Raw genomic sequence first — 16,482 nt, forward strand, 5'->3', positions numbered from 1 at the left:
TGGTAATTTTTATTTTTTTTAAATAGGCATTTTGGTTACAATCACATTCTCACATTCTCCTAAACCTAAGCCATAATTCATCTTACAAATTTTTAATTTCTGACTTTATCTTCTACTCACTTCATCAAATGGCTCGTTTGATCTTCTGCAAGTTATTGCTTAACTTATCCTCTGAAGATGAGTTGAAAGTTGTTTTTAATGATGATAACGGATCAAATGATGAGTTGAAAGATTAAATATCATTGAAACATACCATAGCAATGAGGCTACACAGACCATAGCAATGGGGCTATACAGACCAACCTAAAGCATTGACACAACACATGGTATTGAAACGTAACACATCATTGAAACAGACCATAGCAATGGGTTTGCATAGACCAACCCAAAGCAATGACACATCACATAGCATTCAAACAACAAATAAGCATTGACAGAGCATAAGGGTATTGAAACATAATAGAACATTGAAACAGAACATATCATTGTGTCTACATGGACAAACCCAAAGCACACAATACATAGTATTCAAACAACAAATAAGTATTGACAAAACACAAGGGCATTGAAACATAACACATCATTGAAACAAAATATAGCAATGAGTCTACATAGACCAACCCAAAGCATTGATACAACACATACCATTGAAACACACACGAAACATGCAAACACAACATCACATAGCAATCAAACCAAACAGAACACGGATAATCTCAATGGACATAGCATCAATACCCATTTCCAACAAGAAAAATGCACAAATCGAACCCGTATAGGTAACCTGTGAAAAATCTAGGTTTTTTTTTTTTTTTTTTTTCAAAACCCTAGATCTCAAAATCCAGCCATGAAGGAGCAATATAGGGGTCAAATGGGGTAGAGAACCTCGGTGCAGGCAGCTATGGAGGATCCCAGATGGATGAGAGTTCTCCATGGAGGAAGCCAAACAGTCCTGACTACACAATGGGCATGGGGGAACCCATGAGATTAGGGAAACTGAATGCGAGAGAAGGAATTGGACTTACAGTGATGAGAGGATGAAGATGAGGTCATCGATGGTGGTCGTGATGCGAGGGAGGGGCCAAAACCACGAATGCAGCAAATAGTCAAAGGAAGGGGACACAAGAGGGAACCTAGAAACCAACCAACGATTTTGGTTTGGGGAGGAACAGTCGATCCCCATATTTAGGAATCCACTGTAGCATCCTCATCCATTCACTACAAAATGGGGAATGTAATGGGGAGGGGTTTGGGGCAAAATCTCCAAATTTTTCTCCAAAATTTGGAGATATAGAGAACGGGCTATGAGTGCTCTCAGTGATGTTAATGGACGAGAATTGAACCTATATGCATAGTTGGAAACGGAAACAACAACTACCCTTCTCACATTGGAGAAATATTTTGGATAACAAGTAATTTTATAAAACTAAATTTATAAAAGTTTGATATTATATGCTTGATTGTAAAATTATTTTTATTATAAAGTATGATCATATAAAATTATATCAATTTATGAATTTATTTTTATAAAATATTTTTATGATTATAGCCCTTCTTTTCAAACATCGGTAAGAGTTAGGATGGGATGGAGGGCTGGCAAGAATTTTAAAAAATGAAAGAGTTACTACTCCGTAACAATTTGTTTACAATTATATAATAAAATAATATTATTTTAAATTTTATTTTGACTTTTACTTTGGGTAGGTGTCCCCCACCAATAAGTGCAAAATTTTTTTTGCAAACATTTTTTTAAAAAAATTACAAACTCATTAAAATATACTTCATTAACTCTTAAGTAAAAAAAAAAAAAAAGAAGTCAAAATCGAGAAAATTCATCGGGAGAATCTCGTGAGTTTAACTTTTTCCTTTTACTTTTGATTTGATGTATTTAAATTTAATAAAAAATATTATTATATTTAAAGTTGTCTAAATTATGAATAGGATGTAAGCCTGTCGCAACTCAAGAAAAACTGGTGATGCATTGTGCCTTAACCCATCAGAGTTAAGATAATATATTGGTTAGACCGTGATAATTAAATGTTTCTTAGTAAAACAAGACACCATTTTGGCTTCGTTTCAGCCTTTTCCTTTCCACCACCATTAACATTGATAACTTGTTTGGTTTGCTAACTTTACGTGGATCTGCCAGGTATGTGTAACTGTGTTCATCACAAAAACTAAGAAATTTTTTTTATTGGCACCAGGTAAGGTGTCCAAGAATAAAGCAACGGTGTACAAATCCTCAGCAAAGAATTTCTCATAAGTACACTTCAAATATTCAAAGAGAAGTTCTCCAAATCCGATGATTCTCAGAAATTATTTGTATATAAGAGGATTCAAACTTTAAACTTGAATGGAGCATAACACCGCCTTTTATCACCTGCAACTAAGAATTAAATCATCTTTCAATTCACATTTATTACACTAGTTGTGTTGCGTAAATGTTAACAGTATTGTCTCATAAGCAATTAAAATGGAGGGCATACACTTTCCATATTTTGAAATTATTTTTTATTTTTTAATTTATTTTATTCTTATTAAACTAATTGAGTTGTTCTACTTATCATCTATATATTACATACTTGTTATAGAAAAAAAAAAAAAAAAAAAAGATGTGGTGATGTGTAATTCTGCTGCTTACCCAAGCAACATAAATTTATTGTTTATTTCTTGGTAGGGACTTCATGTTATTGGGTGAGGAGACAAAAGTGGTCAGAAGGAATGAGTTAGATGCGGATGAAAAGAAGTTAAGGGGTTTTAAATTAAATCAAGAAAAAACCATCAAAAGGAAGCCTGGAAAAATGGCCACCATCACAATTGGACATATATGCTAGTGAAGCAGGGGAAGCAACACCGCTTAACATTGGAATGTAAACTCGTGGAGACAACCAAACCAACCAACATGATGATAACATCTATTTTGCTGATTTTCTGAGAAATATTTGATCAAGTGAATGCATATTAAGGAAGAATCCCATGGATTGAAGCTTCATCTCAGCACAACCTTCCCGAATCAGAATGTCAAGACAATCTGAATGAGGATGATCATCAGGGAAAAGTAAAATCACGGCATGAGTGGCTAAACTGAAGCAACATCTTTTCCATAAGCTTGCTTCATGCTTAATTTCTTCAATCGCTTAGAACTTATATGCCAATCATTTATTCCAAACTGATGCGGGTGACAAGATGTGTCAATGACCAGATGGCCCAACTTCTGTTAACTCCGCATTCAAACTAAAGGGGCCTCAACTTCATTCCATGGAGAAAGCAAATAAACCCTCTTGAGTGGAAACAACGTCCTCCAAAGCATTAGATCTTCTCCAAGAACTAATTCCTATAGGAGGTGCTTCTGAGCCCATGAATATAAATCATTCGTCTTTCAAGACGATGCTTTTCTTCTGTAATGCATCACTTCTTCATTGGCCAATAACATCTGAAATTAGCCTCAAGCCACTGGTTTTAGTTCGCTCTCAGCTACATGGATATCCTCTGCATCCAAAGTTTCAAGGCAATCATCATTCTCATCTAGAAAATCAGATCCAGTATCAGAACCCATATCGGAGTCCAAATTATCCTCCCCCTCCCTATCTTTCCCAACATTATCCTCAACTGCGGAATTATGAAAATCATCATCCACAAACTCGGTTCTAAAGCGCCCTGTTTCATGATCTTCTCTATCTCTCCTATAATTAACCAATTCCCGATCCACATTTGCCTTCCTAGGGCTCAACAAGACTAAATCAGCCAACATCCTCCTTGCCAAATACAAATCATTTGGCTCTATCAAATCACCCCTCTTATATGCCTCCCTAAGAAAAACCGTATGCAGCTTCCCTTGATTACCTCTCGTTGAAATATAAAATATCCCCTGATGCTGAAGAAGAAACTCCTTCAATCTCTTTGGCAAATTCATCGCCAACCTGAAATGTGCAATCCTTTCCAACGTAATTTTCTTCTCCACAGTCAATGACAACAATTCTTGAATTGCTGCCACCGCCCTCTTTTCCATTCGCTTCTGGGCCTCCAGCGACCTTAAATCGTAACCCGACACATCCTCATAAGGCGACCAATACGGAACTCGTTGCCATTTCCACACTGCAATCCTGTAATACTTGCCGATCTTAAATCCAGGTGGGAAATTCACGATAAACGAAAACCTTATATCCTCAGCATCGATCCCTTTTTCCCTGTATTCTCTCTCCCTAGATTTCTCTATAGCACACACCGCTAAACTCTCATCCCTCTCAACAATCGCAATGTACTTATTCCTAGTCTCCTTAGCATCGAATAATCGAAAGTATTGGGGGTACTTGAGAATTACCGAGTACTCAAAATCGTCAGGCAAGCCAAACTCTTTCCTCGCAATACGCACATGTTCGAGGCGGATCCGACCCGTACTCGACATCATTACAAGCTTCCGGAGGCGGATCACGGCGTCGGGGATTTGAGCATCGAGAGCTTGCTTTTCTTGCTCAATTTGCAAAAGGGCTTTCCGGGATAATCGAATGTAGAGTATTCTTTGAACCGGGTGCTCGTAAATATCGAAAACGTGAGGGAATTTGAGAACGAAAGCGCCGGATTCGTGTTGTTTGAAGCCGAGGCGGCGAGCGAGGAGATCCAGGCGAGAGACGGGGACGGTTTGGTTGGGCTGGGAGAGGATGAGGTCCTGGAACTTGAGGACCTTGCGGGTCTTCTTCTCGATTTCCATGTAGTTGTCGTAGCCATGGTCTCGTACGCGTTGCTGCTTTGTGGGGATGGAGGTGGAATGGGACAATGATCTGGCGGACGAGAGATTTAAGAGGAGAGTTGCTAGGGCTTTGATGGTTGGGGTTTTGTGTTTGAAGGGACCGATAAGGAGGAGCATTTTTTTTTGGGGCTCTGGGTTTTATGGGTAGGGTTTTAGGGTTTATGGATTTTTGCAGAGAGAAATGTACAAACGTAAGCTTTGAAGTATTTGGTATTTGATTAGTCAAGAAAACATGCGATTGCGACTAATCAGTTTTGTGTTGCATCTCTCAAAGCAAACGAGGCCTAAAACACAACTGAACATATGAAGGGCAATACGGGAAGTTCACTGAAAAACTTGTATAAGCCCATAATATCGGGCCCTTATCCAAACAAGTAAACTCAAAAGGTGGGTGGGTTAGCCCAGATCTGTCCTCGCACACAACCAAATAAGCATAGCCGAAGTGCACATAAGATTCAGATCTAGAGGACTGAGCCTCATTGACAGCAAATAAAACAGTTCAGAAAAACTCCCTCGAAGGATCAAAGATTTTTTTAAACCTCTTGTACAAACACTCAACACATATAGATAAAGAGGAAGGACATTCCCATAACACATGCATAATAGTTTCCTCAGCTAAATTACAGATTGGATAGATAGAGGTTTGCAAAATATTAATCCGTCTTATATACAAAAGACTCGAATAGGCAAACTGTCATTCATAGCCTTACACATAAAAGTTCTTAACTGGATTAGGAACATCCAAAGTCCAAATTGTGCCAATAGGTGCTACTTCGAATGGTTGAAAAAGTACTACCACTATCTCGATGTTGAATCTCTATTTAAAGATGATATGTACTTCTGACTGAGAAAAAAATCAGATTTAATACTTTTTCACAACATTTTATCGTCACAACTCAATGGAGTACTCACCGATAGTTGAAGGATTTCTTGTGCCTCTACCTCTTAAAATAATGTCTTAATCAAAGTAACATGCCAACGATTTGTTAGTGGATCAATTAAAGCAACACTATTGCCTTAAGAAATCATTTATGTAGCAAATTCTAGGCATCGGATTTTCAGTTTTTTGTTTCTTTTTATAAAATACTTAAAATATATATATTTTTTTTTTATAAATTTATAAAACATATCATGACTAATATAATCATTCTTTAACAAACTCACAACCAAACGGCTATTTAATAGGATATTGGAATTTTCCCCCTTCTTTGTCTTGATCTAGAAGATCTCAAAATTTTAAAAATAAAAAGTCTATATCCGGCCAAGATGATCAGGACATAAACTTTCGATTTTTATTTATTTATTTTGTATATATGGAAATGCATGAATATGCTAGTACTACTTCCCATGACATCTTTTATTATTATTATTATTATTATTGAAAAAAAAAATGAAGGTAAATGATACAGGAAAGACGGCCTGATTCATGAATTTGCAGGCAAAAACTTGAAAAGGACTGATCATCCATCATGTTAGGTAAATGTAAATGTTAATTCCTCAAACTTGATATGAAAGGCATTGGTCATGTCGGCATGCGGGATCGATAGATATAAAAAAAAAAAAAATTATATGTTAGGTAGGGCATGAAATATCAGAGTTTTAATTATTATCTCTCTTACCTCTTTAATTTCTTTAATAATTCTCAGAGTTTATGAATCTTAGTGTATATGATAGCTGGCGTCACCTTATCAACATGCAACATAAATATTATTATATATATCTTACCTAAATGCACACAAAAAATTATGAATTTAATATCTAAGAGTTATCGAAAATCTTACGTACGTGAGACATACATGATGTGATTATAATTCCCGTACGTACGTTCATGCATGCAAGAGAAAGGCAAAGACTTATGTTCAAAGAATTTAACAAGATGCAGCATGCATGCATGGTTATAATATGGGGAGGGTGACAACCAACGGTAGTTAATAATTTCCACGTGGCAAGATAGGAGAGTTACTTAAAAGCAACAGACACAACCAACCCAACCATCTCAACCAACAAACGGCCGAGTACTACTCGACACAACTACTTAGAAGGTAGAAATTAGAAAAGGTTAATTTATACGCATTCTTGTTTGGATGCCGAGACAATAAAAACAAAAAAACTGTACATATTACCGTCAATTTCCACAGCTTGTCGATCGGACGTTGAAGCTTGCCTAAACACACGTCCGTTCTGTCATTTTCCCTTATGATTTTTATTTTACAAAAAGAAATAATATTTTAGTACAAATCTCAAATAGATAAATCTCGTGCAAGCTTTTATAAAAAAAAATACATCCGACCTCTTGAGAGGAAAAAAAAAATTGTATCTAGTATTAGTGATATCAACTTTTTTACAAAGAGTTTATGCAGAACTTATTGGCGTGTATGTGGAGACTAGTTTTGGAGCTGAAAAAGTATTTGCTGAAAGTTAGCTAGAGCCAAGTTCGCTCGACGTCGCTCAACAGACCGCTCGAGCACAGACAAGTCAGAGAAGTTCGCTCGAGTCGCACTCGACACTCCGCTCGAGCGAGACGCAAACCCTAGTGTTCGCTTGACCATCGCCCGACACTCCGCTCGAGCCAATGTTCATTTGGCTATTCGCTCGACACTCCGCTCAAGCGAAATACGCAGATTTTGCCAGATTAGGTTTCCAGCGCCATTCACTATATATTCATCATATTAGACTTGTGTTGGACGGCCTTAAGCATATTTTGAGAGAGAACAATTATCTAGTGAGTGCATATTGTGTGAGAGAGCAAAAAGCCCTAGAGAGTGTGAGTTGAGATTGAGTGATTGTAATCTCCTCTGGTTTATAAGATTTCTGCAGCTCCTGTAGACGTAGGCAATTTGCCGAACCACGTATATTGTGTGTCGTGTTCTTGATTATGTTTCTTTTACTTTATTTGCCATCGTTGGTGTGTGTGCTTTGTATAGTATTTCACAACAACTAGTATTAAGAGCCAAGGTCGGATCTGAAGAAGAATGATGGCTGGAGATAAAGTGAACGCACCCGAGATCGAGAAGTTTGACGGCACTGATTTTGGATACTGGAAGATGCAGATTGAAGATTATCTCTATGGGAAGAGGCTCCACCTTTCACTGTTGTGAAAGAAGCTGGAGAGCATGACTGATGCTGAGTGGACCCTGTTAGATCAACAGGTTCTAGGTCTTGTTCGGCTGACCTTGTCCAGAATAGTGGCACACAATGTCAGTAAGGAGAGAACCACGATGGATCTCATGGCGACTTTGTCAGGAATGTATGAAAAGCCATCTATGAACAATAATGTGCACTTGATGAAGAAATTGTTCAATCTGAAGATGTTTGAAGGTATGTCTGTAGCCTAACACTTGAATGAATTCAATACGATCACAAATCAACTGTCTTCTGTAGAAATTGAGTTTGATGATGAGATCAGAGCATTGCTTTTGTTGGCATCGTTGCCAAATAGTTGGGAGGCCATGAGGATGGCTGTGAGTAGTTCAGCCGGCAAGACAAAACTGAACTATGATGACATATGTGACATGGTACTTGCTGAAGAAGTACGTAAGAGAGACTTTGGTGAGTCCTCGGGTTCAGGATCTGCCCTGATTGTTGACAATAAAGGCAGAGGACATGGCAGGTCAAGCTCCAAGAGTAGGGGAAATAACAAGATGAGATCTGGGCAGCAGATCACGTGCTGGAGTTGTGGCAAGCCGGGCCACATCAAGAGAAACTGCAGGAATCAAGAAAGTTCTTATGATGATGCTGTAAATGTTGGCAGAAGAAATTCATGATGCCTTACTTTTTGCAGTACACAGTCCGATTGATGATTGGGTGTTGGATTCAGGGTCTTCGTTCCATAGCACTTCACATCGAGAAATTATGCAGAATTATGTTGCTGGTGATTTTGGGAAGATGTATGTGGCTGATGGAGAGGCATTAGATGTAGTGGGATTGGGTGATGTGCATATCACACTTCCAAATAGGAGCGTGTGGACTTTACAGCAAGTCAGACATGTTTCAAATCTGAAGAAAAATCTGATCTCTGTGGGATAGCTTGATGACAACGGTTTTGCAGTAGCGTTCTCTGGAGGAGCTTGGAAGATCACTAAGGGTGCGCTGGTCTTAGCGCATGGTAAGATATCTAATTCTTTGTATTTGACATCAGGATCCAGTGATGTGCAGAGAAATACAAGAGTGCAAAAAGGCAGGCTTGATCGCGAGAAACATATGAGGAAGCCAAAGGGAGTCAGCTTTGTCGTTCCTCGTGAAAGTCTGGAAAAGTTGGCTAAGGTTGCCAAGATCGGTTCGAGACCGGATACTCCTAGTGCAGTGGGAGTTGTGAGTCGCCCTAAGGGCGATGTATGTGGAAGACTGAAGTCAGGCTTGACTTCAGTGCGTCTTCTGGCTTGAAGACGGGAGCTGTGAGCTGCAGAGATGATAGTGCTTGGCTGGAAACAGTGGCTGGCATGTAGAGACCTAGTCTCCAAGTGGGAGATTGTTGTGGTGTATGTGGAGATTGGTTTTGGAGCTGAAAAAGTGTTTGCTGAAAGTTGGCTCAACAGTTGGCTCGACGTCGCTCAACAGACCGCTCGAGCAAATGCAAGTTCGAGAAGTTCACTCGAGTCGCGCTCGACACTCCGCTCGAGCGAAGTACGCAAATTTTGCCAGATTAGGTTTTCAGCGCCACTCACTATATATTCATCATATTAGACTTGTGTTGGACGGCCTTAAACATATTTTGAGAGAGAACAATTGTCTAGTGAGTGCATATTGTGTAAGAGAGCAAAAAGCCTTAGAGAGTGTGAGTTGAGATTGAGTGATTGTAATCTCCTTTGGTTAATAAGATTTCTGTAGTTCCTGTGGACGTAAGCAATTTGCCGAATCATATATATTGTGTGTCATGTTTTTGATTGTGTTACTTTTATCTTATTTGTTATTATTGGTGTGTGTGCTTTGTATAGTATTTCACAACAAAACTTGTCTATTTAGATATTATATTTAGCATTAATGATTATTTCTATAGATAAAAAACGTCCTTAGCTTTTATGAATGAAGTACGTACGATCTCATAGCCTCATGATCGGTGGAAAGGTTAATTAATTTAGTGATTTTTAAGGATACAATATATGTGATAATATATAATAATATTTGTTATCATAGATAGCCCACTCAAATGATCATAGTCTAAGGTAATTCCCAAAGTTCAAAGCCTTTAAAATGGAAAATGTTTTAATTTGAAAAAGATAAAATTAAAGAAGTGAAAAAGATCCCCTGAGTAGAGGATAAACGTTATTCATGTATTTCTATTATAATATATGATAAATATTAGGAAGCTCGTGCATTGATAAATAAAAGAAAGTCTACATTTTTTTCAAAATATAAAAGCTTTCATGCACGTAATATTAATGTTATTCTTTCATTGAACCAATTATATTTACTTTCCCACTTTATTCTACTTCATCTATTGCATGATTGAGGAATAGTTAGAAATATAGTAAATAGAATATTATCCACGTGGCTTAAAGAAAAAGCGATGAGACATTTGAGAAAATGTAATCGGACAATTTTACAATTTTCTATGATCTATTTTCTCTTCTTTTAAAGGTCGTCTTAACATGATATTATTCGATATTTTTATATCCTAACAATTATTCGATATGTTAACATATTATTCGATATTTTAAAATTGTTAAGATATTTTTATAGCTTAACAATTTTCTATGTGACATTTGCGTTTGTTTTCAGCTCGAAACGGTTTAGTACCGATGCCTCCCAATTACTTGAAATATTCTTGCCTACTAACTAAGCACACCCTACAGGAAATTAATGGAGGAATATGATTCCGAAATTTGGCATATCCAAGTAAGGTTACATATAGTTATGGAATGTGTAAGCGCCACATAATCGTTTTGAAATAAAATAAGGTTTACTATTAAAAAATTAGTTTTTTTTTTTTCATGTAGGTCTCGTATTTACTCATTTTTTAAAAAAAAAATTGTGCAGTTCTTACGCACTCCATGATTACAAATATCATTTATCCAAACTTTTATTTTCTCCTATTGGTCCACACAACAACCTTTCTTGGTTTAGGTAATTAAATTACATAAATGCACCCAACTCATGGGTTCATGTCACCGATAGGAAAGAGAAGCATGAAGCACGCTGCTAGTTCAAAAGAGTAAAGGTTGGGTTCAAAAGAATAAGGGTTTGAGTTTTTAGTGACATCTAATTTATGATTGGAATTCATCTACTTGCAAGTCGGTGTAAAGAACATAGTTAATTAAATTTATCTTATAAATCAAATTATATCATATCAGTAATGTGGAGTATCTATACTGATATTTTATAAGAAAACACGCGTGTACGATATTATTACAAAAAAAGATGAAACAAAGAAAGAATCAAATCTGGGAATGCCCATTTTTGTGCAAGTTTGGGAGCATATGCTGATATTATAGTGCAATAGCTAGGCATCAAGAAAGAGCAATTCTGATCGTTGGTGATAGATCTATAAAGCAATGTGTGAAAAGCATAAATACAACATCCTAATCTAATGTGTGCGGGCAAGTTTGATAGGAATTTCCAATAAGAGCTGGAAAAGGAAAAGCATGTTATTCCTTGAGAATGGAATTAACTTCCATATACACTATAATGAATTCTATTTGCCGGTCACTAATCACTCTTACATCTCTATACTTATAATTTTTTTTTCATAAAGTGTGTGATATTTTTCATAGAATATGAAGTGTGAGATAATGAATAACGACTGATAAGAAAGAATTTTCCATATACTATATATGTAGTTTGCGTGGCAGTCCATTTGTCCCTAAAAAGGAATAACATTAATGCCAACCGCACATATCACTTTGCATGTGTTATCACATTATTTGTTGACAGCTATTAAAAAGGGTCCAAAAAAATATTTTTTATTAAAAAAAAATTGATAGAGTTATAACTTATATACAACTAAAATTAAAAAAAAAAAATTATTTTTTAAATTGCTTTTCGATGCTAATTGTGTGTAACTTGTAATCCTATTATTAATCTTTTTTATAATTAGAAAATAATATCAAATGCTATTTGATATTAATTCCTTATAAATTTTTCTAAAATTTGTTAAAAATTTAAATAAAAAAGTTACAAGACCGAGCGAGTGTGGTAGCATGTTTCCCGAATGTACACAGCTTCTTCCACTGACAGTAACGGTTAAGAAAACCAAAAATTCCTTGCCCACAGTCACACATCTCCCACTCCTCCATTAAACCCTTCACACCAACTCCATCCAACCTCTCCAATATTCTGGAACCCACACTCCTGACGCAGAATTGTAGAGAGAGAGAGAGAGAGAGAGAATGCGTGGTGAAGATCTTGAAAACAGAGGAGGAGGACCAACTGCGGAAGTGAAAAGCAGAGTAAACGACAGTGGCTACTCGGCCTCTTCTTCTTCCTTTCGGATAGATGACTCGGAGACCCAATGGACATCTTGGCTGATCCCCATGTTCGTGGTGGCGAACGTGGCCATGTTCCTTGTCCTCATGTACATAAACAATTGTCCCAAGCACAATCTTGGCTTTCAGGGGAAGTGTGTGGCAAGGTTTCTTGGCGCTTCTCGTTCCAGCCTATCAAGGAGAATCCGTTATTTGGACCTTCTTCTGCAACGTAAGGATGTAATTTCTTAAATAAAAAATCGTATCTTATTTTGTTTGTATGAGCGTGATTGTGTGATCTATTTTTTGTCACCCAACTCTGAATTTCTGGTTTTTTTTTTCCCATAGGTTGTCATTCTGCTAAAAATTTGACACCCCTGGTGTGTGTGATTGATCAACCTGGGGGGGGGGGGGTGTTTTAGGGTGAAGTTATAGAATGGGTTCTCTTCTCCTGCTGATACTTCTAACCTATGACAGATTTTCTGCTTTTTATTGATAAAATCTATATTTTTGTTTCAGTTTCTGATATTTGGGTATTGGGGATTGCTCTGGAATGAAATTGGGATTGTTAGTGCTTGTTAGTCTTCTTCGATTTTTGACCGAACAAGTGCTTTGCGGTGTACTTTGGTTTTAATCAAAAATAAAAAAGAAAAAAAAAAGGTGCTTTGGGGTGAAAATTGGATAGATCTAGTAAACTGTGCCTCTTCTTTAATGAAGTGATCTTCGGTGGCTACCGGTAGCTCTGTCCGCCATTTTATAGATGTTTGTTCTTTCAAGATTTTTTAGTTTAAAATTCCCGTCTATGTGGCGTGAATTTAAATTACTTGGACTTGGAGTGCCATTTTCAAAGGCTTTTGACTGTTTTGACTTTTGTTGGTGAAAATGTGAAACTTTTGGTGGAGTTAGTGGAGTCTTGTGCAGTTGTGTTTTGGTAATACATTGGTACTCAAATCTCCTTGTTTTTTCCATGCTGTATGATCCCTTACCTGCGTAAACTGTAAGCGTCTATGATTTGGTTAAATGCTTTGGATGGAAATTTGCTGACTTTACAGCAACGGCTCTCCTTGACTCCTCTGCGATGGAATCACTGTTATGCCATTTCTTTGTGGGTTACAGCAAGTTTTGGGTATTACTAGATAGAATTTCTGATTGAAATAATTTGCAGGATGTTTTCTTTCCTCTATATTTTCAGGCAGTAAATCATATTCTTGTGCATCGTGAGATGGAAGTTTCAATCTTCAAAGAACCATGGATGAAATTTTGGTTGCATTAGATAGAATTTCTGATCAAAATACTGTTTTCAATTATCTGCATGTTCTTTCCTTCATTTGTGAAGAAAATGGTTCAGCTGAACTTTTTTTTTTTTTCCCCTTTTTCTTTTTCTCATCCTTGAAGATTGGAGAAGTTGGGAGCACTTAAGTGGACTAGGGTCGTGCAGAATCATCAAGGATGGAGACTTGTCACCTGCATCTGGTTGCATGCTGGTGTTATTCATCTGGTTGCCAACATGTTGAGCCTGGTGTTCATTGGTATACGCCTAGAACAACAATTTGGGTTTGGTATGTTGCTCATTATTGTGTTTTAAATTAATGATGAGGCTTGTACATAAGTAACATATTATTGCTGATTACCGGAGAGTAAATTAAATTCCGAAAACATTGTGTGATTATCCATAGCTTACGTCACCAAAGCAATCCATTATCTTTTATATTAGACCACCCATCCAAGACGAATGCTTTTTTGCTTCTTATTTGTTCCTTTTTTGTTTGCTTTTCCATTAAACTCTACAGAATTGATTTTGCAATATGGTAATCGGTAAATAAGGTCTTTACCTTGATGCATATGCGCTCTTAAAGCTATTTACAGGAAGGAGTTTATCCAACCTTATAAGTATTTTTTTTATTTATTGTTTTTCCAACAATCCAATGACTGCTGATATATTGTTTTGGAATTGGCAGTTCGGATCGGAATAGTTTACATGTTATCAGGTTTTGGTGGGAGCATACTTTCTTCTCTATTCATTAGAAACAACATCTCTGTTGGTGCCTCTGGCGCTCTGTTTGGGCTTCTTGGAGCGATGCTCTCCGAACTTATTACAAACTGGACTATTTATAGCAACAAGGTTAGCTATCCTAGCCAATTGCTCCTGTATATTACAGAGCTGGTTACATACAAGATCTAAGTTAGTCATGGTTATACTTTCAAATTTTCCATAATATTTGGCCTTGGCTAGATGTTACTAGCAAGCTAGCATACTTTGAACCTAGCTTGAAAGGGGCAATGGCTGTGCATCTTTATTCAAGTAATCATGTTCAGTTTCTCTTGCTAATTCTTACTACTTAAGTTCTTCTATAGGCTGCAGCGCTGATCACACTTCTGGTCATCATTGTCATCAACCTTGGTATTGGGATATTGCCACATGTTGATAATTACGCGCACATTGGCGGATTTCTGGCAGGTTTCCTCCTTGGCTTTGTATTGCTTCCTCGTCCTCAGTTCGGGTGGTTAGAGCAGCGGAATCTTCCTGCTGGCATTCTTGTCAAATCCAAATACAAGGCTTACCAATATGTATTGTGGCTTATTTCCCTTGCTCTACTGATTGTTGGGTAAGTTACTCTTCCAATAATTAAAATAATTGATACTTATCAATTAGTAAGGTTTTGAGGACGTGGGGAAATGAAAGATAAAAAGACTTTTGACCATATCATCTGAATGTGCACTTCCATTAGACGCTAATCATCTCATTGAATATTGGTGTTTTGGGTGGCAATAGGGGATCCCGAAGAGAGAAGCTATTCCATTCTGTTAACCATTCATTCGATACTCTGTTGACTGTTCCTTATATATTTTTGTAGGAGCTCACATATTATTCTGGGCTTACCAAGTTACGCAATCCAATTATACATAAAAACTAAAAATAATAGGTCAAAAAGTAGCAAGGACTTTACTTTCATTTTTCAATGTTATCAACCATCAATGGTATAGTTATGTTGAACAACACCAACTTGAACTGTTTCTGTTCTTAAATGATGCAGGTTTGTAGTAGCATTGGTGATGCTTTTCCGGGGTGAGAATGGGAATGATCATTGCCACTGGTGTCACTACGTGTCCTGTGTTCCGACCTCCAGATGGAATTGTGGAGAAAATTAAGCTTCTTAGGATGGCCTTCCCCCTCCTATGGGACCTTTCTTCCTCTTATGTAAAGTAAATGCATAGCTGTTTTAGAAATTGATCTTTCCTCTATGTCTACTTCATAGCATCTTTGGGCATTAAAGAGTGTAATATATATGCTTCTACTCATAACATTTGTATTGTGCCATAGTTCATGGAATCGTTATAGTTTATGGAATTGTTATCCGAGTGCAGCCATTTTTTGTTGTGTATCTTCTTGTTTGGTTTAAGATCTTGATCTTTTTGTGGGATAGACCTCCTAAACAGGAACTGGGTTTGGAGCTCAGAGACATAAGATAAAGTAGCCTGATCAGGAACTGAATCGGAAGCAAAAACATGCTGATGCTTTGATGCTTGAAAGGTTCTGTTATTTGTTATGTCTGTAATTTGAATCATTTTCCTTTTCTTTTTTGGGAGTTCAAATGTGGCTCCAAAGTATCTACTCCAAGAATCTTGTCACTCTTTTCATCATCAGCATCCCCATTTCTTAATGAAATGTCTCCACGATTGTTCCAAAAACTTTCTTCCATCCAATGCTCCAAATCAGTTTGAGCCATCACGTGGTTTGTGGGTTGATGATGCTTTCAAGTTTGAATTTTGAAACAGTAATGCTAGATACAGTATTAAAGTGTGCAAGTCCCGCGTACTCTTATTAAAAAGTGAGTTTTTCAAGTGGGTTTCAGATCTATTTACTTTTTTTCAAAAAGTAATGCCAGAAATTGAATTGAAAAAGAAGACATATGCAATCAAATTTTAATTATACGATTCAAAAATTAAAATTTGAGGTTATAAGATATGATTAATAAAAACTATAAAGCATATAGATACGATAATCTACTATGCTGTCTAACGGTAACAGGGAATAATAGAGCCGCCATTATTATCTTTGCTTCAAGCTATTAGTTCTAAAGTTTGTTGGATTGGTTGTATAATTCGTTAGTCAGTTAGCTTTAGCTCTTCTATAAATAGAGCTCACCCGTACCAATTTCACTCCATTTTCGTCTCTTGTCTATCGGCAATCTCTCTCGCCCGACTCTGTTTCTTGACCTCTGAAAAGCCATGGCGGGAAGTGACCCTCGGAAGCAACTCCTAACTCTAATCCGAGACTTCGCCTCTGAAAAATCGCAAGGAGAGAGAAGAGTTATTGGCTTAAAGAAGCGAATC

The 16,482-nt window shown here is 37.0% G+C and overlaps 3 protein-coding genes across 3 annotated transcripts in view; 2 read left to right on the top strand and 1 right to left on the bottom strand.

The window, feature by feature from the left end:
• Positions 1-3,307: 3,307 nt before the first annotated feature.
• Positions 3,308-4,999, bottom strand: LOC121253269 (protein ROOT PRIMORDIUM DEFECTIVE 1). The gene has a single exon (XM_041153267.1). The coding sequence runs from the start codon at positions 4,862-4,864 to the stop codon at positions 3,446-3,448; it is 1,419 nt and encodes a 472-aa protein (XP_041009201.1). The 5' UTR covers positions 4,865-4,999; the 3' UTR covers positions 3,308-3,445.
• A 6,933-nt stretch (positions 5,000-11,932) lies between these two features.
• Positions 11,933-15,496, top strand: LOC121252804 (RHOMBOID-like protein 3). The gene is given in 6 exon segments (XM_041152622.1): positions 11,933-12,319; positions 12,322-12,379; positions 13,543-13,706; positions 14,106-14,269; positions 14,503-14,753; positions 15,183-15,496. Coding segments are annotated over 6 exon segments (999 nt in total). The 5' UTR covers positions 11,933-12,072; the 3' UTR covers positions 15,298-15,496.
• Positions 15,497-16,377: 881 nt separating this feature from the next.
• LOC121252805 overlaps positions 16,378-16,482 on the top strand; it is a 1,433-nt gene continuing 1,328 nt past the window's right edge. The window contains exon 1 of the mRNA XM_041152623.1: positions 16,378-16,482. This exon is cut by the window's right edge and continues 666 nt beyond it. Coding sequence (XP_041008557.1) covers positions 16,378-16,482 — 105 coding nt within the window.

Source organism: Juglans microcarpa x Juglans regia, chromosome 2S (assembly GCF_004785595.1).
Source record: "Juglans microcarpa x Juglans regia isolate MS1-56 chromosome 2S, Jm3101_v1.0, whole genome shotgun sequence".
NCBI lineage: Eukaryota > Viridiplantae > Streptophyta > Magnoliopsida > Fagales > Juglandaceae > Juglans > Juglans microcarpa x Juglans regia.